The 26,450-nt window shown below is 36.7% G+C and overlaps 2 protein-coding genes across 5 annotated transcripts; one reads left to right on the top strand and one right to left on the bottom strand.

The window, feature by feature from the left end:
- The first annotated feature begins 143 nt into the window (after nucleotides 1-143).
- Nucleotides 144-16,435, top strand: Hnrnpu (heterogeneous nuclear ribonucleoprotein U). Of its 3 annotated transcripts, XR_007349737.1 has the most exons (15): nucleotides 144-483; nucleotides 571-644; nucleotides 2,594-2,733; nucleotides 3,040-3,139; nucleotides 3,485-3,597; nucleotides 4,005-4,268; nucleotides 4,482-4,601; nucleotides 5,148-5,276; nucleotides 5,378-5,546; nucleotides 5,829-6,083; nucleotides 6,360-6,544; nucleotides 6,914-6,985; nucleotides 12,506-12,576; nucleotides 14,580-14,676; nucleotides 15,191-16,435. XR_007349737.1 is itself a non-coding variant. In XM_015483307.2 (13 exons), the coding sequence occupies exons 3-13, from the start codon at nucleotides 2,653-2,655 to the stop codon at nucleotides 7,465-7,467; spliced, it is 1,542 nt and encodes a 513-aa protein (XP_015338793.2). In that variant the 5' UTR covers nucleotides 150-483; nucleotides 571-644; nucleotides 2,594-2,652; the 3' UTR covers nucleotides 7,468-9,511. The 3 variants fall into 3 exon arrangements, 1 of the variants encoding a protein (XP_015338793.2); XR_007349736.1 differs by having other exon boundaries at nucleotides 12,506-14,676; XM_015483307.2 differs by lacking the exons at nucleotides 12,506-12,576; nucleotides 14,580-14,676; nucleotides 15,191-16,435 and adding an exon at nucleotides 7,414-9,511 and having other exon boundaries at nucleotides 150-483.
- A 19-nt stretch (nucleotides 16,436-16,454) lies between these two features.
- Nucleotides 16,455-22,518, bottom strand: LOC107140472 (cytochrome c oxidase assembly protein COX20, mitochondrial). Of its 2 annotated transcripts, XM_015483557.2 has the most exons (4): nucleotides 22,344-22,497; nucleotides 17,278-17,392; nucleotides 17,092-17,155; nucleotides 16,455-16,694 (listed from the first exon to the last, which is right to left on the bottom strand). In XM_015483557.2, the coding sequence occupies exons 1-4, from the start codon at nucleotides 22,383-22,385 to the stop codon at nucleotides 16,559-16,561; spliced, it is 357 nt and encodes a 118-aa protein (XP_015339043.1). In that variant the 5' UTR covers nucleotides 22,386-22,497; the 3' UTR covers nucleotides 16,455-16,558. The 2 variants fall into 2 exon arrangements, with proteins under 2 accessions (XP_015339043.1, XP_015339042.1); XM_015483556.1 differs by lacking the exon at nucleotides 17,278-17,392 and having other exon boundaries at nucleotides 22,344-22,518.
- Nucleotides 22,519-26,450: the final 3,932 nt, after the last annotated feature.

The following is a 26,450-nucleotide window of genomic DNA, read 5'->3' as shown; positions in this document are numbered from 1 at the left end:
CCAAAGCGCGCCCGCCCCGGGACCTCGGGCCTCTCCCCTCCCCCCTTCCTGAACTCTCGTCGGGGTGCACGTGGGCTCCGGGCTTGGGCCGCGCTCTTTTTCTTCGGCTTTCTCGAATTGTCTAGTAGACTGGTAAAATTAGTAACGTCTTTAGACTGCGTCACTAATCTCCAGTTCAATTCCAAGCTGATTGTTCTTTGAATTCACATTTGGTTCGTCGATTAAAAGGTCCTAAAAAAAAAATAACAGGGTGAAGTCGAGGACTTCTGCGCCTTGAAACAGAAAAGGTGGTGGGTTATTGTATTGTTTTGATTCTATTTTTAAGAAATTTTTTGGCCACTTGGCATCTCAAAGAGTGTTGTGTGTTATAGGAGACGGCAAAACAGAACAGAAAGGCGGAGATAAAAAGAGAGGTGTTAAAAGACCTCGAGAAGATCATGGCCGAGGATATTTTGAGTACATTGAAGAAAACAAGTACAGCAGGTACAGGATACGAACCTAGTTTGGCTTGTACCCATTCTTCATGCTTTGGTAGGAAAAGCTATATCAGGAGACAATTCTGTCTTTCAGAGCCAAGTCTCCTCAGCCACCTGTTGAAGAAGAAGATGAGCACTTCGATGACACAGTGGTTTGTCTTGATACTTGTAAGTGAAGCTGATACTCTTATCCCCCCTGCCCCCCAGTTATTGAATACAGTGGTTTTTTTGGTTCCAAAATGTTAGAAAACTTAATGTTGAACTTAAGTGAAGAAAGCTTAGGTTAGTGTTTTCTAAAGGCAGGAAGATAATGGTTTTTATTTTGGATTCTGGTAGTATTTAATGTTTAGTACGACTGCACTTTCATTGATAATTTAATAGGTTGTAGCAATTTGATAACATTTTATGACTTAAACTCATTCTTAATGCCAATTTTTGACTAACAGAAAATTGTAAAACTACTTATCACTGTCCTTATAAGGCTTCTACGATAATTTCTTTTGTGTGTGGAATTATATTAAGTGAGCTATTTGGGTTTGTTAAATATTTACTAATGACTTTTCCCATTAGCACACAAGTATATTCCCTATTCTAAAAGATTGTAATATTACTTTTTCAATAACTGCTCTTTTGTTCTCAATTCCAGTTCAGTAGCTGCTGCTTTAACATAAGTTGATTTCTTCCAAAGACCTGGGGCAGCAGCAGTGGGCTATCACTGGGCCACTAGCTTTCTTCAGCAGCGAATGGTATCAATGGCAGCGCTGTAAATACTGCTACTTTACCCAGTTGGGCTGCAATTGAGTATGAGGAAGTATTGCAAACCTCTTAAGTGGGCCTTGGCTGTCAGACTTGCATTTTTTAATTATAAAAAAATTATTGATTTAGTGTTTGGTCAGAATGCACAACTCTTCGAGATTAATAGAATGAAGGGTAGAAATAAATTCTTGAGGAGGAGGAGGTAAGGTAATAACCTGTTCTGGTAGCTAAGAGGAGTTGAAGCTTAGATTTTTCATGTTTCCTTGTACAATTGTGGATTGTGTTAAGTGTGAAACTTGATTTCTTTTTGAATACCCCTTACAGGTAGTTGAGTCTTAAAACTGCAAAGTAGTTGAATTGAAAGTTTTCTGTCAAATTCAGTTGCTTAAATACAAAATTGGTAGGAATTGGCAAGGTGCTGAAGCAGTGATTCAGAAGGGGTAATGTCATTGCATAGGAATTGGGTTTTTATTGCCTATTACCAGGAGTATTAGTTTATTAAGGGTGATAATGGGTGTAGACACAATTTGTTTAATTATATATCAATGATGATCAGAAATTTTAGGAACAAAGCTTATTTAAGGAGAATTCTAAACTGATCAGATTGATCAATTCTAAATTCTAAATTGATCAGATTAAACTCTGATCAATTAAAACTAAATAAAACTGCTTTCTAAATTGAGGTTAGTTGTCTTGTCAAGGGAGAACTCTTGAGAAAATACATGTTAATGAGCTAGTGACCCAAAGATAGCTAGGTAAAAGACGATTTGGATAATCCAGGAAGTGGTTAATCTCCAATTGTTATAACTGGAAAGCTTCTGCAAGGGGACCTAAAATGCTGTAGTAAACCTTTAGATGACCAGGTTAGTGGGTTCAGGCTGTCTGATGCACAAGTTGTAGAAAAGAATTAAGGACCTGGAACCGGGGTGTTAAGTTACAAAGTGCAGGATCAACAGCTCATACTCTTTATTTTAAAACATTGGCGGTGGCCTCCCTTCAGTTTTATTGTGGCACTGGTAAATTCTACCTGGTTCTGGCATGCTTCACTTTGATTTCCTGCTATCCTCTACTGCTTGCCTCTAAATCAAGGTAAAGAGCAGAGCAGGTATGTATTGTCACATTGTCTCAATTTTGCTTAAAACACATTAAGCCTTGGTTAATTTAATAGGAAGTTTATTCTAGTACATAATTGACAAGTGACTTGGTGGGAGTGGGGTTTAAATTGAAAGTTGGAACAGCATGATATATAAAAACTTACGCGGCATTAAAATACTTGTAAAAACTTAACCAAATTTTGTCTATATAGCAGAAATACATATATTAGACGTCAAAGGAATAATTGGTATTTTATATAATTACAGATAATTGTGATCTACATTTTAAAATATCAAGAGATCGCCTCAGTGCTTCTTCTCTTACTATGGAGAGTTTTGCTTTTCTTTGGGCTGGAGGAAGGGCATCTTATGGTGTGTCAAAAGGCAAAGTCTGCTTTGAGATGAAGGTAAACGCAATTTTGTGGTGTGCCCCCCACCATCTTGGCTTTTTAAATCATACCTGAAAAAGCTACCGAGGATTTTTTTAAAAACTGGCTAAATTTTAAAGTACAAATTTTTTAAAAAACTTTTAGCTAATTGAAACCTTTCTTGCTCTGAGTTAAAAAGTGCTCACTTTTAAAGTTCTTATAAATAAAGAATAGGGAGCAGGGAAAGAAGGAGAATCGGGTGTCTTCTCCCCAAGTGAGAGAAGTCAGGATTCAGGAGTTTATCTTTCTTGATTTACAGTTTGGTTTAATGATTTCACTTTTCAGGTTACAGAGAAGATTCCTGTAAGGCATTTATATACAAAAGATATTGACATTCATGAAGTTCGAATTGGCTGGTCACTGACTACAAGTGGAATGTTGCTTGGTAAAGTTTCCATTTGAGTACTGAGGGCTCTGATTAGAGTCTGATTTCAGTTAAAGATTTAGAAGGCTTTCTAACTATAGTTAAACATTCTGTTAGTATTTTACAAATGGGTAATGCTAGCATGTGGCAGACAAGCTGAATTTTGGCTTTTCAGTGATTTTTAAAAAATGTAGGACATGGTTAAATTTTATCCATTACTCCGTATTTATGTGTATATATTCAAGCTTGCTCTGGTAGATAAGTTGAAGATTGTTAGCTTATTTGTACTCTACATGTTAAGTAATAAAAACAGTGGGGCTTTGGACTGTTTAAAAAACATCAGTTTCATGCAAGTTATTTTCTTAGGTGAAGAAGAATTTTCGTATGGGTATTCTCTAAAAGGAATTAAAACGTGCAACTGTGAGACAGAAGATTATGGAGAGAAGTTTGATGAAAATGATGTTATTACATGTTTTGCTGTAAGTTATTGCTAAAATTCGTTATAAGTGAAAATATCGTTTAGAAATTCTAAAAAAATTAAGGTCTGGATCAGCTTTTAGTATGATAGATAAAAATGCATGCACTGGTTTTGGGTTAAAGACTAGTAGAAGTTGAAAACTGGAAAGGTAAGGGAAATTTTTAAGGAAGCGTTTTGACAAATTATTAAACATAAAATTGGCCTGAAAAATCTAATCCGTCATCTGGGGCAATGTTTTTGATTCTGTATGTGTTTCATTCTAATGTTCAAAAAGCTCTTAGCATTTAACCTATAAAAATATTTTCTAAGGGTAAGCTTACTCCTTATTTGAATTTTGATTTTTTTTTTTTTGGAAAGATTGTAGGAAGCAGATTCAAACTGGTAAATTTTTTTTCTTCTATTTAACAGAACTTTGAAAATGATGAAGTAGAACTCTCCTATGCCAAGAATGGACAAGATCTTGGTGTTGCCTTCAAAATTAGTAAGGAAGTTCTTGCTGGACGACCACTCTTTCCGCATGTTCTCTGCCATAACTGTGCAGTTGAATTTAATTTTGGTCAGAAGGAAAAGCCATATTTTCCAATACCTGAAGACTATACTTTTATCCAGAATGTCCCCCTAGAGGATCGAGTTAGAGGACCAAAGGGGCCTGAAGAGAAGAAAGATTGTGAAGTGAGTCATTTTATTTTTTGTAAATGTGGCATTTGAAGATTGCTTTTGTTTGACAAAAGTGTTTTATTTGCTTTCATATGTTATACCTGTTGCTCCCAGCCAATGATTTTTCTTTTGCCTTTATAGATAATAGTAAACTTTCCATGAACAAATCTTGATGTGTCATCTAAAGAATTTGGATGTACTTAAAAATGAAATTTTTTCCACTTGCAGGTTGTTATGATGATTGGCTTGCCAGGAGCTGGAAAAACTACCTGGGTTACTAAACATGCAGCTGAAAATCCTGGTAAATACAACATTCTTGGAACAAATACCATTATGGATAAAATGATGGTAAGTAAAAATGTTGGGTCTGATTTCAGCATTTAAAGGAGGCCCAAAAAGGGGGATAGTGGACCGCAGCTCAGTGAGAGTCCTTGCCAAGAATGTGCAAGGGTTTGGTTATTGTCAATCCCTAGCACTTAAAAACAAAACAAAAACAACCTTAATACTTATTTAAGAAGACATTGAAGGTATTCTGTGTAACTCCCCCTCTTTTTAAAATGTATTTTGTTAATATATTAGGGGGTGGGCAAAACAAAATTAATTATTGGGTTACTTCAATTAGCTCTCAATCTGTAAGGCAAATTGCGTTCTAGTTGATAGGCTTAGTCATCTTTTTCATAGATTTTTTTTTTAATTTTTTAGCAATGAGAAGAATTCAGTGGTCTTACAATATGATAAAAAGCACTACTTTTTGATAGCAATAAGGGAAGTACAGTGTTCAGACATTTAAATTATAAAGTGTTACTTGTTGCTTCCCATATAGATCTAAGCTGGTATTAAACACACGTGACTTGATTCACAAATTCAAATGAAAATTTTAAATTTTAAAAATAGGTGGCAGGTTTTAAAAAACAAATGGCAGATACTGGAAAACTGAACACACTGTTGCAGAGAGCCCCACAGTGTCTTGGAAAGTTTATCGAGATTGCTGCCCGCAAGAAACGAAATTTCATTCTGGATCAGGTGAGTTGTAGCTTAGAAGTTGAAAAAATGTTAACTGGTACTTGGTTTGGTATGGAATTAATGTTTAAGGTTATAAACTTATTATTTTTTTCCTTTACAAGACAAATGTATCTGCTGCTGCCCAGAGGAGAAAAATGTGCCTGTTTGCAGGTTTCCAACGAAAAGCTGTTGTAGTTTGTCCAAAAGATGAAGACTACAAGCAGAGAACACAGAAGAAAGCAGAAGTAGAGGGAAAAGACCTACCAGAACATGCAGTCCTTAAAATGAAAGGTGTGGAATTGAATTTTATTGTTGCTGTCTTGTTTCATTTTGTGATCTGTATCTGAGAAATTAATATTTTGCAAGTACTTTTGTTTGAGGAATTGCCATTAACTCTTGGGAATATGAATGTGTTTGGCTCATTGTAATTATTTTCAGAAAATTCATTAAACCACTAAACCATGAGTAGATATAGTAATCTGTTAAAAATTTTAAGCTATTCAGGAATAGAAAGTATTAGGATTATGGATACTTCCGTGAGTTTCTGACTTAATTTGATTTTATTCTTGGCAGGTAACTTTACTCTGCCAGAGGTGGCTGAGTGCTTTGATGAAATAACCTATGTTGAACTTCAGAAGGAAGAAGCCCAAAAACTTCTGGAACAGTATAAGGAAGAAAGCAAAAAGGCACTTCCACCAGAAAAGAAGCAAAACACTGGCTCAAAGAAGAGCAATAAAAACAAGAGTGGCAAGAACCAGTTTAACAGAGGTGGTGGCCATAGAGGACGTGGAGGATTCAATATGCGTGGTGGAAACTTCAGAGGGGGAGGTAAGTTAAATTTGAATATTGTGTTTAATTCAAGATTGAAGTGGGAGAATCTTGTAACTTGGGTCTGTAACTTAAACAGAAGTTTGTTTCTCATTGATCTATGCTGCCATCAAAGTAACTAATTTAAAATTTTAGTGATTTGATTCTAAACAAAACTAGGTTGTGTAAATGCTTAAAATTATCTTTTAATGCTTTCATCTTAAAATATTTATTTATAACTAAAATAAGAAATGGGCCAGAAGAGGCCTAACTGGGTACCTACTTCCTTGCTTTTAGCTCCTGGGAATCGTGGTGGATATAATAGGCGGGGCAATATGCCACAGAGAGGTGGTGGTGGCGGCGGAAGTGGTGGAATTGGCTATCCATACCCTCGTGGCCCTGTTTTTCCTGGCCGAGGTGGCTACTCAAACAGAGGGAACTACAACAGAGGTGGAATGCCCAACAGAGGGAACTATAACCAGGTAATGATAAACAGGCACTGATGGTCTGTAATTTAGTCTGTAAAATTATAGGCTAATGTTGAGGAACCTCAATAAGCAACTAAGGAAGATGGTGTGTTTGCATTGATGTGAGAAAAAATTTAATATCGTAATGGTAAAACAAATTCATTTATTGGTTTTTCCAGGTATACTAAGTAGCAAAAACAGGTGGATTTTTACAAAGATTTAAAAATCTATGAGAAACCTGCAGAAGGGTACCTAGGGCTATTTCCCCAAATTAATGTCTAGCAAGTTGTCCATTTCTGCCCACTCCCACTTCCCAATCACGATCCCTGCAGGCATGATAAATTCTTGGTTAAGACTTAAAAGATTTTTTTTTCCTTTTTGTAGAACTTCAGAGGACGAGGAAACAATCGTGGCTATAAAAATCAATCTCAGGGCTACAACCAGTGGCAGCAGGGTGTAAGTAATTTCTTACATGATTATGTACATTAATTGTATTTTGAGTAAAAATCAGTCTCGAAAAGATCTTGTCCAGGGATTGAAGTGTTTGTAAACCTTAATAAGGCAAGGTATGAATTGTGTTGTAGTCCATAAATAGGTTTGAGTTTGCCATAACTTACTATTTTTAACGAAGTAATATTTTAATATACAGTTCTTTGCTAGCATTAATTGTGTAAACTAACCAAGTCATGATGTGTTTCTTTTTGTAATGTGTATTGATAAATAATGGGATAATAAAACTAAATCTGGTTTGATAGAAATCAGAGGTATGACAAGTATAATTTATTTCCAGCATTTACTCTGAATTAGATTCATTGTCATTTCCTAAAAGCAATTTGAGTGGCTTATTGATGTTTTTTCTTTAAAAAAAAAATTTTCTCTTACAGCAATTCTGGGGTCAGAAGCCATGGAGTCAGCATTATCACCAAGGATATTATTGAATACCCAAATAAAACGAACTGATACATATTTCTCCAAAACCTTCACAAGAAGTCGACTGTTTTCTTTAGTAGGCTAACTTTTTAAACATTCCACAAGAGGAAGTGCCTGCGGGTTCCTTTTTTAGAAGCTTTGTGGGTTGATTTTTTTTTTTCTTTTCTTTTTTGTACATTTTTAATTGCAGTTTTAAAGTGAATCGTAAGAGAACCTCAGCATTGTGCACGATAAGAGAATGTGTCAGTATTTCAGGGTTCTACATTTTATCTGTAAAATGTGACTTTTTTTTTTTATCACAACAAAAGTAAAATGTTGCTTTGTACCTGGTGTCTTTTATTAAGAATTTACTCCCCTATTTCTCACAGAGAATAACAGTCGGGAGTCATTGTCACAATATAATAGAAATGTTAGCAACCAGATTCATGTAAGGACTAAGTGGTCCTCATGAATTGCATTAAGACTCTGTACTGCTCAATATTACACTCCATCCTCTCTCTAGTTTGCTGGGTAGTAGTGGAGGGGATAAGCTAAATAGTAATTTCCAATAAAGACTGGGAAGGCTTTTTCAGTTTAAATGACAATGGAATTGGCATAATTGGGAATGAAGCTAAAACTTGAAACCAACATGGAGAAGATGGAGTGTATGTAGAAGGGCTGTTAAAAATGTAAAACTTGGTTGCATTATTTGTGGAGGCTCAAACTTGTGAAGGTTAAAATACCATAATTTTTCCATTTGTTCTGCATTTTGATTCTGAAAAGAAAGCTGGCTTTGCCCATTTCTTATTAAAAAACTTGTTGTAAATCCAGTTGTCTAATGGGATCTATATGAAGTTAGCTATGTCTGTATGCCCTTCTCCCACAAAATACTGTATAACTAGTGTGCTTGTAGTAGTTAACTCCACCATCTTTGTAAGCTAATGAAATTGTGAGTCACCCATTTATATCTTAATTTTTAATCATGTCAGTTCTTGAATGGGTATCTCCTTAGCCTGCTGATTTCTTTTTCTTTCTAAAGAAAGTGGGTGGAGAAATTAATTTAGACGTTTGTTTGCAATAAAAAGAATTCATTTTACTCTTGTTTTGGGATTCTCGCCATCAAGGTTCAAAATCCCTTTATACAACTCCCAAGAGGAGAAATTTTAAGTGTGTGCTTTCTGGACAGCTTATTCTTTACTCTGTACTTGGAACATTTAGGTTTTAAAAACTTAAATGTGTACTGATGATTGATAATATGAAGTAAAGTTTGAATTCTTCCCTTCCCCTCCCCCCCAGACGGCTTTTAACATTTAATGAGGGGAAAAGGTACTGGCTGGGAGAAGTTAACGCTCACTGTATCATCTTTATGAAATGCTAACGGCTGTCCTCAACTGATAATTTTATATACATGTTTATGATACATGCAACTCCAGGAACAGTTGCTTTTAGAAGCCATCATGTAAGCCAGTTGTTGATTTCACTACTACACAACACTGCTAACTTAACTGTAGCTATGTGATAACATTAGATCCCCTAATTGTAATTTTATTGGGTTTGCACAGAACACTTAATCTTCTAAAGGACCCTCACTGTGAAGTGAGGAATCAGGAGTCAAACTGTAGAACTAAAATTTGACTTCAGTGTAGTTTTATTTTTTATTTTTGTGTTTTAGGCTGTTTCTGGTAAGTTCAGGTTTGCTATATTTGAGTGTTTAGGATTTTGTTTTAGCCACTGTAAAATCAGATTTTTAAACTTCATTTCATACTCCTAGAGATTTTTTTGGTACAAGTTAGTTTTTAGATGGTGATGTAGGTTCACTTGAAATTTTTGGGATAAAGGTTTGATCACAATAGAGATAATTAACAATATGAAGTAGGTTTTTGTATTTTTAGCAATTACTGCTAGCAATCACTGGCACGAGTTAACTTTTCAATATACATTGTGAAGGAAGATTGCATATACTTAATCAATGAGGAAGATTCCAACTTTAATGCTCATCAGTTTATTTGTGCCTTTCAAAAAGTCTTGAGTATACCTTGTAATTAAATTGCCTAAATTAATATCCGCAGCAAGGAAAAATGGTCAGATAATACTAGGCAGGCCACCATAGCTCCAAAATTTAGGAAGGAGTAGGGACAGATGGGAGAAAAAAATGCTGTCTGGATATGTGTTAAACTTCTAAGAAGCAATTTCATGATTAGGGTTGTTTATACTTGTATGAAAAATAATCTTAGTAGTTAAATTTGGAAAAGGGGATGTACCAACTAGGCAAGCAAAGGGGAGGAAAATAGGTAAGTTAATTTCAAGAAATGTCAAGTTTTGGCAGATATAAGACTTTGTCCTTCACCCCTCCTAGTTCCTGCCCCCAATCCATGGCAATACAAAAAATAAAAAACCTCAAACAACACTTAGTTCTGAACAAATCCTGACTTGGGGGAAAGCTTGACCTTGCTTTTGGTTCAAGGATGCTTTTATGTAGCAAGTTTTGCAGCTCTTAGACAGTAATGTGTTGAGCCAAAAATGCAGGGGGTGGGGAAACAGCTCAGTGGAATAGAGCACTTGTCTTGCATGTGCAGGGTCCTAGGTTCCATCCCAGAACCCTTAAAAAAATGTTCATAAACTGGTACTACAAAAATATAGACATTTATAGGGAAAAAGAAAAACCAGTAATGCAAGATAGAAAACAACTGTCAGCATAGATTTCCTTGGTAGGTTATATAATCGTGTCTAGCCTTTGAAGGGCTCTGCCTCTGACCTTTACAAGGGCAGTGACCAACTTACAGCCTTAGTGGCCTTGTGTCCAGACAGCAAAATAAAATCCTATAATGGAAGATTTCAACGGCAAATGACAAGGGAGCAGTCTTAAAAAATTTGAAAGAATTTTTTTTTTTTTAAAGAAACGTAGTTAGTAGTATTTTGAGAATTTTTTTCATCTGGGTATTTTATATTCATGGATACGCTTTAAAAATTTGTTAGGTGAATTGGATAACATTGTCTATAAAGTTCTGTAAACTTAACACGTTTTTATCTCAGGACCTTGTTTAATTGGCTCCATTGCACAAAAACAAAGTATAGCACCTTTTAAGCTTATTGGCATACACTTGGATAAAGACTTAATTGTAGAACTGAGAATTTTTTTTTTGTCAAAACTAGAATGAGTTTTAAACAACTTTTCCATATATAATTACAATCTTGTTTTCTAAAAGAGAATGAAACTTGTACCCAAGAATAATTCAGTTAGTCACTCCCTAGTCTCCTATCAGATGTTTCCTCTGGGAAGATAATGCAGTATTGTTTCTGGAGATTTTTTTTTTCCTGTAAAGTTTTTGAGATGGTTTATTTGAGTCTAAAAGTCCATAATTCTGCAACTGAGATTGATTGAGGTAGATCTTGAAAAACTGGGTTTAAGTTTTAATGTTTTTAGTAATAAAAGCAAGGATATATATGTTAAGGGTTGGCAATACATTATAATACCTATGCACTGGAACTCACCTAAGCATAAATTATAAAGGAACCGTTAGTAATTTCTATTGGCAATAAAAACTAATTAAATTATGAATTGCCTAAGTTTACCTAAAATTAGCTCAGTAGAACTGCAGTACTCTTCATATGTGGATGACTTTTAGCTTGGATTGGGGAGAGGCACAGTTGTCATTCCTCCTAAGTTTTTATATTAAAAAAAATAGATTTAGCCAGGCTACTGCTTTTTTTTTTTACTTTTTAATACTCAGTTTTTTTTTTGCTTAATACTGGCACTATTAACAGGTACCTTTGTAAGAGAAGCATTAAAAACACTATGCATCAAACTAGTACTGGAGTCACCTTTGTATTAACCTTGGTATTAAAAATAAGCCCTTTGAGAATTTAGAAGTGAACTGTAGTACTTTCTGAAGTAATATTCATCCCTTAATATTGGGTAGACAAACATTAAAGCTAGAGGTCACCAGCTACCCTTTTGCTAAGTATATTACTAGTTTATTTGGTGTTAACACATTAGTCTCAGATTGTGCAAAACAGGACCATGGGAAGTAACAGAAGTAGTTTGGCACTTAACATTAAGAACATTTTCACATCTTTGCTCCTTGGCTAAAAATATAGGTGATTTAAGTTTGACTCGTTTCTCTAGGAACTTATTTATTTAGATCTATATAGGTTGGAGATTGAAAGGATTATATTAATAAAGCTAACCTTGAATCAATCATAAAACCCCTTTGTATCTTATGGGGTTCCCATTGTTGATAAAATAGCACTGAAGATAAGTGATAGGTTAGGGCATCAGTAATCCTTGCTTGGTTAGGTGAGCTTTTGGCATAACTTAGTTATTAGAGCAAGGAACTTAATAATAGCCTAATTTCCTTTAGAATATAAACCTAAGGTTTCTTTTTCATGCCAAGATTCAGCCTACATTTGAGGTATGGGGTTTTGGCTTAACATCTTAATCTGTGGGTACAAGAAAATTTACTGTAGTTGAAAGAGATGAGGTAATGACAGATGAGGCTAGCCTCTGGAAAAATGTCTTATAAAGGCTTAGTTCCTAGGTTGCACTGTTAAAATCACCATGCTTGGTGATGGTATAATCATGAGCATGTTCTGCTTGATAATATGCAGTACTGAAAGTTACTCAGGGATTGCAGGCTAAAAAGCTGAAAGCATCTGATATCTACCAAGTTACTGTTTTTCTTTTTTTGTAGTGTTTTTTTTTTTCTTGACAGTCCCATTTCATTGTACTATGGGAAACAGAATCAGTTTTGCCTAATAAAATGTATGTGGCAAGCACTTGAAGCATTGCTACAAATGGATATTAGCCAAAAAATTTAAATGAAACCACCACCAACAAAGAGGGCTAGAATATACAAAAGTGTGATGTAAATAGTGTTAAAGCCTACAGAGAAGACGAAATTAATACTTAACGATCAGAAATTATTTGGCAGTTTCTAAAGGTACCTAGTTAAGAGACAGTCATGGACAAGTACAATAATAAAAGGTTCCAACGTACTTTATTTTTTATTTTGGAAAAGTATAATAAAGAAAAAAATGCTGATTTAAATTTCATCTCCTTTTCCTTAGTCTGTCCATGTGAATGTGCTGTGTGGAAGAGTAAAAGGGCCCAACTAAATGTGTTCCAGTGATTCTAATAGGTATTCCAAATTAATTGATGCTTGTATATTTAACAGTTGTTATGTTAGGATTCTGGGATCACCCTAAAATAAAACTTATTAAAAGATGGGGAAGAGCAACTGGTAACCTTGATGTACAGGTTATATAACATTTCCCAGTTTCTCCCTTGAATACCAGAAGTGAAATACTTGGTATTCTCTTTGCAGTTGATGGTCCTCTTGCATAGGTTTACAGGAATACATGCAAAGACCCAAGTCCTTTCCTTCTGTTAAACTTTTTATATAACATTCTCCCTACTTGCAGCAGTTTATTTCCAGAGTTCAAATGTGAAATAAGTTTAGGATATTTTTCTGTCCTTAGATTCCCCAAATCTTTGTTCTTTTTATACTAAATACACAAATATACTAGTTTTAGGAAAACAGATTTGAGGTCCTGTTTGGATAATGAATGATATAAATTCATATTTCAAAATGTAAAATCAGCTTAGAAAACTAAATTTAGAACTTAAGATGAAGAAATGGGGAAGACTTGGTATGAGTTTTCATTATGCCAGTCCAGAGCATATAATATACTGTTGTAAGTCTGAAGTTTAAATTAAAGTCTTGATAAGCTTAGAGGAAATTATTTTTCTCCACTATGTTCTCCAGAAAAATGTCTTTAGGTGAAATGAGAGGACTTGGATACAGGTCTGATAACAATGTCACTATCAGGATTTGCTCAATGCAAAACAGCTCTACTCTAAAAAGTTGACCTAATGGCTTCTAAAGAGCAGGCACCTCAAGGTTTCATGACCGTTTCTGTTTACATGAGGAAAAACAAAACTATAAAAAAATAAACTTTTTTCAAAAATGAGCTTTGAATTTATGTGGTAAGGCACGTTTTATTTCACATGACTTCATGGTATAGTGCAAGAAACATTACTATGGAAATTCATCCTTTAAGAAATCAGTATATGCAGAAAATGATGACTTTGAGATCCCCTAAGGGGGTGCCATATGATAGCTGGTTTATTAGAATTTCTAAAAACATGGTGGAAGAGATGCCACTTTTTAGGTTGACCTACACTTAAAGTGAACAAAAGAAATCTTTCGTCTATTAATATAATCTGATAATCTTGAGATACGACTACTCAGTGTCATCCTTATTCTAGAAAAATAGAAGAATAAAGCGAATGCAATGGTTAAAAAGCACTCAAAAATATTTGAAACACGTTGTAGTGCTCACATTATAAGCTTCAAAATGGAATTCTGAAAAAATGTCCTCATAATGTAATTTTTCTTGTTCCAGCAGCTTTCCCTTACTAAGAAAAAGTTTTAAAGCATTTAAAAAATGGAACTTAATGTACATAATAAGCTGTGTAAAAAATACCAGTATTTGGGTGGTAGTGGATATATTGACACATTGAACTGCTAATTACTGGACTAATTTTTAAGTTGCTTCCAAAAGTTATTTCATTCTAGAGGACCATTATAAAACAGAATTGTAGCAATTGTTTTTAATTTTTCTACTTTCCTCATTAAGGTCTGCTTTACCCAAAGAATAGTGTATATTTTAACATGACTTAAAGGGGTGAGTTTACCCCGTCACAGATTTTTATCTGGGAATAGAAGGATTCAAACCCTATTTGATCCCTAGCTCTTTGCTGAAAAGTGCATAAACAGGAATCCTGAATTTATTATATAGACCTCCTCGCATTATGTAATCGAAGCAAAGGGAAACCAGCGATGGAGTTAGAGGTACGTAGACTAAAGAGATGCTTGCAAATACAATAATGGTTCTAGAGTAGTCAAGATTTCTTGTTGCCGAACTCAGCATAAATCACAAGTTCAGAGAAAAACTTAAAATTAATTTAAAAGCCCTGAGGTCCTTTTACTGAGATGGAAAAGCAAGCAGTCCAGCCAAAAGGAGGGGTGAGGGAAGGGGGGAAACACATAAATCATATCTTAGAAAGTGTCAAAGCAAGTATAATAGATAAGCCATGAAAAATTTTCAAAACTAATAACTGTAATTCTATTTTAATCAGCTATTTAGCTGGTACCCACTGCTATATCACCTAGTGTGAAATTTTGGAATTACGGAGCAATGGAGGTGCGCTGGAAGCTCCCAAATGGGCATGGAAGGTAGGTTGTTTTGAGTTTAATAAAATTTGCAGTATGTGAAAGTATGGATCGGGTATAAGTCTTGAATCCTACCCGTTGGTGAACACTTAGTTCATTTACTTTTTTGTGCCATGTACTTTAGGAATGTAATAGGAAACACTGTAGCACATACCAGTGACCCAATGAAAGTGCCTACTGCAAGAATTAAAGCACAAAATATGTGAAAAGCTAAAGGAAAAAGTGACTGATTCCCAGATGGTGTAAGCAAATGAAAAAAAAAAAGTAGATCAGAAAGGCATTGAAAGTGAAAAATTTCTGATTAGAGACATGGATTAATTTGTAATGGTCAGTGTGACAGATTTGGCAAAACTTCAGTTAGGATTTGAAGATTATTGACTGAAGTAGGAGTGTCAGGACCATTTTGTAACATTTTAGTAGTTCAAGAAGAAAAATGATCATGTAAATGTATGTAATGGCATTTCAAAAGTAATTCAACTAAATTAAATATTTTATTATAACTTTGTTTTTAATCCAGGTCTCCAGTTTGTGCAGGCATTCTGCTGTGAAAATGAACTGACCTTATTTAATGGTGAAGTCATTGGAAATTTTACCAATCGAGAGGTTTCTCTTTCAGGGTAAGATGTAATTGAAGTATGATAGAACTAGGACTTGACTTAATCCAGCTGCCCAATTATACAGGTTATTTATGTTAGTAAACTGAAGCTGTGAGCATAAATAGCTGCCTACCCCAGTTTGTTAAATATCAGGTTACTGATTAGTGCTCATCTTAAAACATGGGGAACTCATCACTGAATTTTTAACAATTTGGTCATGGGCAGTTCAAATAATGTAGAATGTTGGTTTGTTCCAGATTTATGGAGGTAGATCAGAAAGGCATTGAAGTGGTCAGATTTTACAAGCTCCTTTCCAGGAACTTTCCTTTATTAATTATCCAGGTCCTCCTCAGAATGTGTTTGACATCACACAGCCTCTGCACCCTAACTACTGTAACCTTGATAGCCACAAGGTGGGGAGGGAGATCTTTCTGAACAGAACTAAAGTAATTACACCTTTCCTTTGAAAAAGAAGTAGAACAAGATAACTAATACTTTAAAGACATCTGAGTTCACTGGTGTCTCCCCCTCCAAACCACCCTCATGTTTCTTTTGTATTTAAAGAAACTTTCAAGCTGTTTATTTAAATAGGTATTTTTCCTCAGACAGGGTCTTGCCATGTTGAGCAGGCTGGTCTTAAATTCCTGGGCTTGTTTTTTCTGCTTAAGTCTTCTGAATAGCTATGACTACAGATGTACTGTATCCATCTTAACAAGTAATGTTGACACCAGAAATAGCTTCATTCCATAAGAAAGGGAGTTTTCTCCTGGATAAGTAAATATTGGCGGGTAGATTTTTAATGGTCACTGATTTTAACCGGATTGTCTAAATGTATGATTCTGCTATTCTTTATCCACTACACCAGCTTTTTTAACTGAAATATTTTCATATATAACGTGCTAATTAAAAAATTTCACTTAGAAGTGAAAGCCCTGTATGCATTGTGATGAGCAGTTGAGAAGATTGGGAGTTTTGTTTTTTTAGGCAAGTCTATAATCCAAGATTCTATTACTTAGTGTCATTAAATTTGTTACTTACACACTGCCAATAAATTCTGTTTTAGAGGTGATATTATACCCACTACACCTACTATATAAAACACATGACCTAGGAATACCATGTTGGCAGTAGGTAAGGGCCAGATTATATTGGAAGTTTTCATGCAAGTAAAGAAAAAGACTGCAATTTACACATAATTTATTTGAGTTTTATTGTACATAATACGTGGCTGGTCCCAATGCTCACACTGACTTGAGGGAGATGTTTTGAATTATTACGCTCAGAGTTGCTCAGTTGCTGCTGCTGCTGATTTGTTTTCTTTGAGGATCAAGGTGGGTGCTTTCATATAAAATCTGGTTTTTAATTCCTTCTCTGGCAATTCTTTCCTGGATTCTTTGCTTTGCATGATTATACCTACAGGGAAACCTTGTAAGAAAAGATAAATCTCTGTAGGAATTTAACTATATATAACACAATTTCAAAATGCTTACAGGTGACTACCCAAGACAAAATTACAAATAGTCTAATTTGGAGTGTTTTTGGGTAGTTAGGAGTCAGAATACTAGTTGTACACATACTCATGAAGAAACCACTGGGAATAGTTGAGGCCTTATTAAATTTGTTCAGGCATTCAACAAACGATGATAGTTAACAGATTGCTTTTTTTGCAAAGGCAAAAGCAGTATTGTTTTGTAAGGCAGATTTCCCTTAAAAATAGAGTCTTTAATGACTTCCAGAATCTTCGCTATTTCTCTGAATGTGCATTTGAATTTTAGGTAACCTATTAAAATCATGGAATTTCAGGAATACTTAGGAAACATACCAGCATCCTAAAGTCACCAGGATAAATCCTCCCACTCCAACATCACATGATCTTCTAATTCTACCTGTCAAAAATAAGCATCACCACTAGAATATAATCATCATGCATGCCTTATAGACTATACTTAATCCATCTTGAAAAACTGCTCAAAGAAATGTTTTTATACAGAGAAATAAATATACTCACTAGTTAACAAAAAATGTCCAAGTCCAGCCACAACAGATCCCAATGAACCATATAATATCGAATCCCGTGCACAGGGAATGTTTTCAACATCTAAAATTCCTAGGAGCTTAAAGGGCTAGGATAAAATAGAAAAGAACCTAGATTGAACAAGAAAATGTTTTAGTCCAGGGTGACCTGGTAAGATTATAATGTGAATAGTACAGTTTACATTGCCTTTGATTATGTCTTTTAATTTGGAAACCTTGAAAATTTGGCCAGAAGGCCCTCAGAAATTATTAAACTTGACTTTCATCACTGAGTATAAAAGCAATGTAACTTGGGAAACAGCAATGCTGACTTTGATTTTGATGTTAACTAAAAGAATATCAATTGTTAGAACAACCTTTCATGGGAGTACACTGGGCCTGTACTATCACATCATCTTGGTGTGATGGGACAAATTGGGAATCTGGAGAGCTGAATTTTTGTTAATGCTTTTCTCCATTCATTGGTTTTATATTTAACTGGGATGTCTGTCACTCTAATTCTGTCTTTTAGGGCTTTTGGGAGAGACAAGACATTTAAATTTAACTGACATTTCTTATAAACAAATCTAGAGTTTCAGAACCCAGTCTACTACCTCCCAAAAAAGTCTTACAAAATGAGAGATGATAATTTTCAGTAACATTGCTTTTTAAAGGAAGCCAGCCACTGTCCATTTCACATGACTTTTTAAAAAACAGGTTCATATGGTGTGGGGCCATTGTGGGAAGATTCTGTAGGATGAAATAATAAAGGAAAGGACAGGAATCGAAGTCATGATAACAATTGTATTTCCATCCATGTTTGCTGCTTTGGCTCAAATCTGCTGGAAAAGACAAAATGCCTTGGTTCATATTAAAGTAAAAATTGCACACTCTTGATGATTGTCCTTTTTTTTTTTTACCTCCCTTTGCCTCCTGTTTCCCTCTACTCACATGAATACATGATCTGCAGTGAATTTTCACATAGACTTATTTATGGAAATTTAATGTGTTACATTGATATGTTACCCTCAAAAAGCCTACTCCTCTAGGAATTAGATTAAGATGGGGGAGGGGGCGTTGCTAATACCCATCCAATTTATACGAAACACAGGTTCCTTTAAGCTCCCCCCCCCATTGCCACCTATTTGGATTCCTTTTTGTGGCAAATATTTTTAGAATTTGTTCAGTTTTCTTATTCTGTTCAGTTTTTAACTAAATGTGCTAAATTATACCTGCCAAATAAGTTGGGTACCTTGAACTTTTAAAGTCTGCCCTCATACTTGGATTCAGATTTGGGGTTGGACCATGGAGCATAAGGGTGCCCCTTTTTGGTATCAGGAATTGAACTCTTAAGCCATATCCCCAACCCTTTTGATCTTCTGAGACAGGGTCTCACCAAGTTGTCCAGGGTGACCTTTAAGTTGGGATACTCCTGTCTCAGCTTCCTGAGCTGCTGGAATGTCCATAATGGAATAATCTTGGCTTGAAAACAAGTTAAGAGTTATCAGAGAAACATCATAGTTCTTGAGCTCCACCCTCAACAAAACTGGTCTAAAGTGTCAATACTGTGAACTTGAGCTCAAATCTAACTAATCGGTAATTTAGGGGTAGGGGTCATTACTGGCAGGCTCATAATATCACAACGTGGAAACATGGCTTCAGGTAAATGTGATGGAAGTCTGACCCCGAGGCCTGTATCACTTCTGCTCTTTTAACCCTTTGATAAATGAAAGCAAAAGACTTGAGGAGAAGCATTTTCCAAGTCACTATGAAAATCTTATGCATTCTGTGTCTGGGTGTCAGGCAAGATGGCAAGTTCAAAGCCAGCTTCAACAACTTACAGACTGTTCCAAAATAAAGAGGGGTTGGGATGTGTTTCAATGGTTAAGCAAAAGCAACCCTGAGTTCAATTTCCAGTACCAAAAAAAAAAGGGGAAAGATGTTCAAGGACTTACTTTGTTATCAGGGGTTTTGACTGGGGCTGGCTTTGAACTGAACTTAATCCTCCTGTCTCAGTCCACTCCCAGCTTAGTTGTTCACAACCACGTCTGGCTAAACTAATTTTTTAAAATGTCATTGTGTGATCAGTGAATTTTTTAAACTCACAGATTGAACTCATGCATGCTACGCTCTACCACTGAGCTACAACTGCAGTGATATATTTAAAGCTTTTTTTTTTTTTTTTAGTTGTTGATAGACCTTTATTTATTTGTGGTGCTGAGAATTGAACCCAGTGCCTCATAATATGCCAGGCAAGTGCACTACTGCTCAGCCCCAGCATTAAAAGCTTAGATTTTATTAAAGAGTTTATCAGGGGCTAGGGATGTGGCTCAAGCGGTAGCGCGCTCGCCTGGCATGCGTGTGGCCCGGGTTCGATCCTCAGCACCACATACAAAGACGTGTCCACCGAAAACTGAAAAATAAACTTTATTTATCAGTTCACTTTGGAACTACTGGACGCTCTAGAGATTTTCAGATCAAATTGGACCTACATTTGTGCCCATGTTTTTTTCCTCTTGTTGCAAAGGTGATCTAGAACTAATCTTCAATACTTGTGCACCTGATTCCCTTCTGCCTACACAAGAACTTTTTTGTCCTCGTGTGCATGAGATTTTTCTATTATAATCATGATAACAAAATTTTCTTGTTTCCCAGCAAAACTACTTGAGTTACCTTGGTGTGCTTCTCCACTTAGAAACCTTACGTTCTTTGCTGATACACTGGACATGAATTTAAAAAAAAAAAGATTAAGCAAGGATGACTCTTAGGTTTTTGGCCTGTGAAGCATTTATCACCTGTACTCCAAGGATACCCACTTTGCAGCATCCATCTTATCAGATGTGGAACAGATAGTCATTTTGTTTTTAAATAATTTAACTTTGTTCTGAATACAGTAATGTCTCCTGGGCAGTCCTAGCAGCTTTGTTTGTCTCTACAGACCTTAAATGTTGGAAGTGCTGCCCTTTTCTGGAAAGAGACTCTGCCTACTGATACCTCTTATCTCAATCTTGATCTTAATATTTCCATAAAACGGGACTTTCCATCTCAAAACCTTTTATGTGGTGCTGAGGATCGAACCCAGTGCCTCATGTATGCTAAGCGAGCACTCTACCACTGAGCCACAACCCCAGCCCCAACCTTTCTCTTAATGACATCTCTACTCAAATAATTTTCCAGCCAAAAAAAGAATCATCCTTTCATCTTCAAATCCATGTACAATGTATTTGCAAGTTCAAAATATGTGCTGAACCTACTAGTTCTCAACTTTTAGTATATTACCAAACTAACATCTGTCAACAGTATCTTAGGTCTCTCTGCCATCACTCTAAAAATGTGTGACTACATCATTCTCTTAACTCTTCATGGCTTCTGAATATGCTCAGTATAGTACATACTCCTTACCACTACTACAAAGGCCTCCATGTGATCTCATACCTGCTTGCTTCTGTTTTCTAGTCTCTTGTCCTCCACTCTAGGCACACTGGCCTTGACATTTCTCTACAAACCTAATACACACTGCATTTCTCTTGGGTCTTTACATGGTTGACTCAGTAAATGAAATTCTTATTGTTGGATTCCCCTACTAGAAAGTGAGCTCCATTAAGGACAGGGACTTGGCCTGTTTTGATGAAGACCATATCCCTACTATATAAGTTTGATGCCAGATAGTGTAGGTAACATTGTAAATATTGTTTGACTTCTTGAATTCACACTTCACTTTTTGTGAATACCAAATTTTACATTTTCAAATTTCTTGAAGGACAATAATGAGTAAAATTTAAAGGGTAACTCTAGGTTTTACCTTAGGTTTGCTAATTCTAATAAATAGTTATTTTCCCTGGGTTGTACTGGAACAATCACTGACATATCCTTTAAAAAAAATAACTGCAGGCTTCCTTTTCTGACTTCCTGGGCTGTTATCCAGACACAGCTTATTACATAATTTTCATCATCTCTGATGAATTTAGATAGGTATTACTTTTCTCATGAGCAATTTGTGGGGTATACCCCACCACCCATAAATCTGGCGATATTGAGGTTAAGGTCTATAGCCACCTTTCATTCACTGACTACAACTTGTTTTGCTACTCGTGAGTCAAATAAATAGGTCCATACTTACCACTTTCTCCCTTCATTCTTATTACCTCTGTACATCAGTCAGCACGGCACCATGCATACCTTTTAACACAAGCTACTAGGGAGACTGAACTAGGAGATCAAAAATCGGAGACCCGTCTGGGCAACTTTTTGAGACACTCAAAAATACTGTAATGGTGAAGCTACGTACAAAATGCCAGATAGGGAAACACCTCAGTCTGCTTTTGGGGAGTCTCATGAGACCGTTCGAAGGCGACAGAGAACCTAATTCAGCTTTACTACACCAAGACTTTGGATTTTACGCTGAAAGAAATGGGCGATTAGGACTGGATTTTAAATAGGCTGAAACTGTATAGTTTATACTACGGGAAGCTCTTGCAAACAACCGTGGAAGTGGACTAAATAGGGGAGAGCGCCAAGAAACAGGGATGCCGGTTAGGCAGGCTATTAGTTACACCACTACGTTGCACTCTGCCATGTGGTCCAAAGAAAGCTAATGGGAATCCCCCCGCCGCCCCCTTCATCTGACCTTTCTGCTCTGGACATAACCGGAATATAGCCAAGTTTTCATTCCTTAACATTTACTGAATCTGTTTAATGTGTAGAATGCCACATTTAAGGCAAGGTACCCTGTCCTCGGGGCATTTTCATCTCGCAACAAGCAAAATTCAATGTAATGTCCTCGTCAGCAAAATTTTGTCAAAGGATTCAGTATTGGCTGTTTCATAACAACCTGCAAATCATTAATATTGCTGATCGCTTTCCCCTCGTTTAGGACAGGGTTGTCCAGGCCACTAAGCGCGGGAGAGGACTAGTAATAGTTATGATGGTTTCTTGCATTCGCCTGGTGGAGAAACCGGGGACCCGTGCTCCAAGCCTAGGAAACTCAGGACGCCGGGTCCTTACGCGCTTCCCGCCCCACTCTCCCTTCTGAGATCGTGCGCCCCGCCACTCCCGCGTTACCTTCCCCTTCCCGGACTCGCCCTGCTCCGGCACGGCCGCCATGGGGACCAGTTGGCTCCTCCAGCCCCACCTTGCGTCCGCCCAAGGCCTCAGGAGCGGAAGCCAGGCCAGCCGCGCCCCGCCCGCTGGCTCCCGCCCGCCCCCGCGCGCCGGCCGCCATTTTAGGGAATGTTCTTAATGCTACGCAGAGGCCGTGCCGGCGCCTCGNGGGAGCGCGCGCGCGCCGCCGCGGCTTTGTCCTGCGGGGTGGACCCCTAGCAAGGGTTGGCTGAGCCCCACGCGCTCTCTGTCCGGGTCCCTGGCCCGGAAGTCGCCTTTCGCTAGTTCGGCGGCCTTCGTCCCCTACGTGTCCTTTGTTCTTCCGGGCCCAGAACAAGCCCTCAGTACCACCGGCTGCTGCTCTCTGCGCTAGCAGCCATTTAGTCTCTCCTGCCTCTCTCCAGCAAGTGTGCTCCGACGCCCCCACCCCCACACCACCTCTTCTTGGTTTTATTACTTATTGTCTTTAAAAATAGCACTGCTCAGTTTGCTTAAAGGAGATTGGGGACAAAATGGAGGGAACAGCTCGCTTTCATCGTAGTCAGGACGTTGGTGTCCACCAGCCGTGGGTGGGTGGAAGCAGGGCCGGGGAGGATGAAGCACTTTCACGTCCAAGGAGAAAAATGCCTGCGATGTGAATTTTTGATGTTCCAAGTTACCCTTCCTACGACTGCGACCTGATGTGCAGTCCTGTGTAAGGCACCGGCCAGTTGTTCGGCAGTCAGTCCGGTCCCTTTTTTGTGTTAAATTTTTCTACTTGACCTTGTGCCTCCATTATCTAAGTACCTTTCTATTTCTCGACTTGGCGTTTGAAATGTCTCGAGTTTTTCTTTTGAAAGTGTACTATTCCGGGGAAAATATTCAGACTTGTCATTGTGTGCAGAGTCATGCTGCTTCCAGTTATGCTGCAGCCTGGCACATAGCGCCCAATTGTGTTAGAGATGGTGATTTAACCGTCATGAACTGAGCGCTTTCCGTTGTTTTTTTTTAAATCTCATTGAATACCTTTCTCCAATCACGTGAAACGCACAATCTCAGAAAAAGAAAAAAACACCCACACACAATATGATTTATATTTATGTGTTTATGTGTGACAGGTTTATTTTTAAAAGAATTAGGAACCTGGACAGTTAGAAATTACATACTGCTGTAATAATTATTAGGGCATGGAAAAAAGTAAACCCGTCGGTGATATCCTTGGCCAGCTTTGGATTCTCTGCTAAAATTTTTTATACCAGCTATTCTTTGAACTCTTGGTCTGGAAGGTAATATTTAAGGTAGTAATATTCCATAAATGAATGAGGAATTCTTTTGAAGTGATTTCTAGTTATGTTGTAAAGGAAGGAGAACTGGAAAAGTACCAGGTAAAATACCATTAAGTCATCCTGCTTTATTTTTCATTGTGACTGAAAAAAATGCCAGTAGATTTAGTGGAGATCCATTTCATTAGTCTTTGAAAATATTTTCATATGTATTATTTTATATTAAAATAATTTCACAGTAATTTGCATGTTTAACATTTTATATATGTACACATATAAAGTGAAAAGTAAAAATCTCTTTTGCTATCCTTCTGAAACATAATCAACTAAGTATTTTTCCAAGCTCTCTTCCTTTTTCAATTAAAAATTATTACATGAGCCTGACATGGTGGCTCAGGAGGCTGAGGCAGGAAGATTGCAAGTTGAAAGCCTGCCTTAGCAATTTAGTGAGACCCTGTCTCAAAATAAAAAAAATTAAAAAGGGTTGGGGATGTGGCTCAGTGATAAAGTGCCCCTGGGTTCAATCCTCAGTACCCCTCCCCCTCAAAATTATTACATGAATGCATATATTTTGCAGTTAACTCAATACTGTAGGAGTCAAGGGTATAATTAATTCAATGGTAGAGCACTTGCCTAGCATAGATGAGGCCCTGAGTTCCATCTCCAGCACTGCAAACAAAACAAAAGAAACAGTGGAATATATGGGGTAAAAAGTCTGCTATGTCCCATTCATCTACATATGATATATACTGAGGTGGCACTGCACTGTCATTTGCATTCTATAATTTACCTCTTGCCATTCAATCTTCTAATGTTTTTTCATGTAAGGGACTTACATAGATTTATTAATTTTACTGGCTGCTTAGTAATCCTTTAACCAGTTTTCTTCTGATTGATATTTATTTAATAGAAAGTTTCAATTTTTTTTTTCACTAATCTGAAAGGCATCCTGCTTACATAAACCTTTTTGAGTCCCATAATAAAAAATACTCTCATAGTTCTGAAAATAATTATTATACACTCCCTTTCTCATTCATAATTTTCTTTTTCTTTTTTTCCCCTTTTCTTAAAAGACCAATTTTTGGTCTTTATTAAGCAGTCTTTTAAAAAATTACTTATTTTTTCTACTTATCTTGTGTCTCTTTGTTTTTTAAATAGCTTTTTGAATTGGCTACAAGTTTTTGATCAGCTACAAATTTTCTGAAAACTGCTTCTGCCATGGGTGATTGACACACATTCCCTGCTGTCCATTTCCTCTGCACACTGCTACCTCCTTCTGCACCATCTAAATCCTCCCCTACCCTCAACACACATTCTCTCCTCCATGAGTCCTCCCAAACAATCCTAGTTTAAGATTATCCCTTCTCTTCATCTCTTATGCTTCCAGCTATAAAATGAGGATAGTAATAATTCCCTTTATATAGTTATTGTGAGGATCACATGTTATAAATTGTTCAGTAGAGGGCTGGGGTTGTAGCTCAGTGGTAGAACACTTGCCTAGTGTTCATGAGGCCCCTCGATCAATTCCCAGTACTGCAAGTAAATTTTAAAAATAAATGTGTTCGGTTGAGTGCTAAGCATTAGCTAAATGTTCAGTTAATTATTGTCTCAACTCCTATCGTACTTACTTGAAATACTCACTTGGAGGTTATTTTTGGTTTGAATTTATAAGTTACCTTGCCATGTATTTGTTATCTCCCAGCTGTTTTGAGAGCTGGAACCATATTTTTGCCTTTTATTTTCAACACACATCTGATACAAAGTTGATTTTTTTTTTTCCCAGCACTGGGATCAGTGATGTATATTAGGGCCCTGCCTCTTTTGCATGTCAAAGGAAGGCATGAAGTCATATCCCAGTTCCATCTTTCTGGCCTCAGCTTTAGGTTGACCTATTTTCCTTCTTGATTGTCCCCAGATATCGCATTAGATGTTTTTTTTTTTCTTTTTGCATAGAAAAATGAACCTTACCTAATGATTTTTATTCTTTCATAATTTAGAGGTGAAATTCTTTTTTTTTTTACTTTTTTTGTTTATATATGACAGTGGAATGCATTACAGTTCTTATTACACATATAGAGCACAATTTTTCATATCTCTGTATACAAAGTGTATTCACACCAATTTGTGTCTTCATACATGTGCTTTGGATAATAATGATCATCACATTCCACCATCATTAATAACCCCATGCCCCCTCCCTTCCTCTCCAACCCCTCTGCCCTATCTAGAGTTCATCTATTCCTCCCATGCTCCTGCTCCCTATCCCACTATAAATCAGCCTCCTTATATCAAAGAAAACATTTGGCATTTGTTTTTTTTGAGATTGGCTAACTTCACTTAGCATTATCTTCCCTAACTCCATTTACCTGCAAATGCCATGACTTTATTCTCTTTTGCTGATTAATTTTCCATGTGTATATTTGCCACATTTTTTTAAATCTATCTATTGAAGGGCATCTAGGTTGGTTCCACAGTTTAGTTATTGTGAATTGTGCTGCTATAATGTTGATGTGTCTGTGTCCCTGTAGTATGTGGTTTTTAAGTCTTTTGGGTAGAGACCGAGGAGAGGAATAGCTGGGTCAAATGGTGGTTCCATTCCCAATTTTCCAAGAAAACTCTGTATTGCTTTCCATATTGGCTACACCAGTTTGCAGTCCCACCGGCAGTATATGAGTGTACCTTTTTCCCTATATCCTCGCCAACACCATTCTAAATGGAGAAAAATTGAAGGCATTCCCTCTAAAAACTGGAACAAGACAGGGATGCCCTCTTCCACCACTTCTATTTAACATAATTCTTGAAACAC

This window comes from Marmota marmota, unplaced genomic scaffold (assembly GCF_001458135.2).
Source record: "Marmota marmota marmota unplaced genomic scaffold, marMar, whole genome shotgun sequence".
Taxonomy (NCBI): Eukaryota; Metazoa; Chordata; class Mammalia; order Rodentia; family Sciuridae; genus Marmota; species Marmota marmota.
This window is presented reverse-complemented; position numbering and strand designations above follow the sequence as displayed.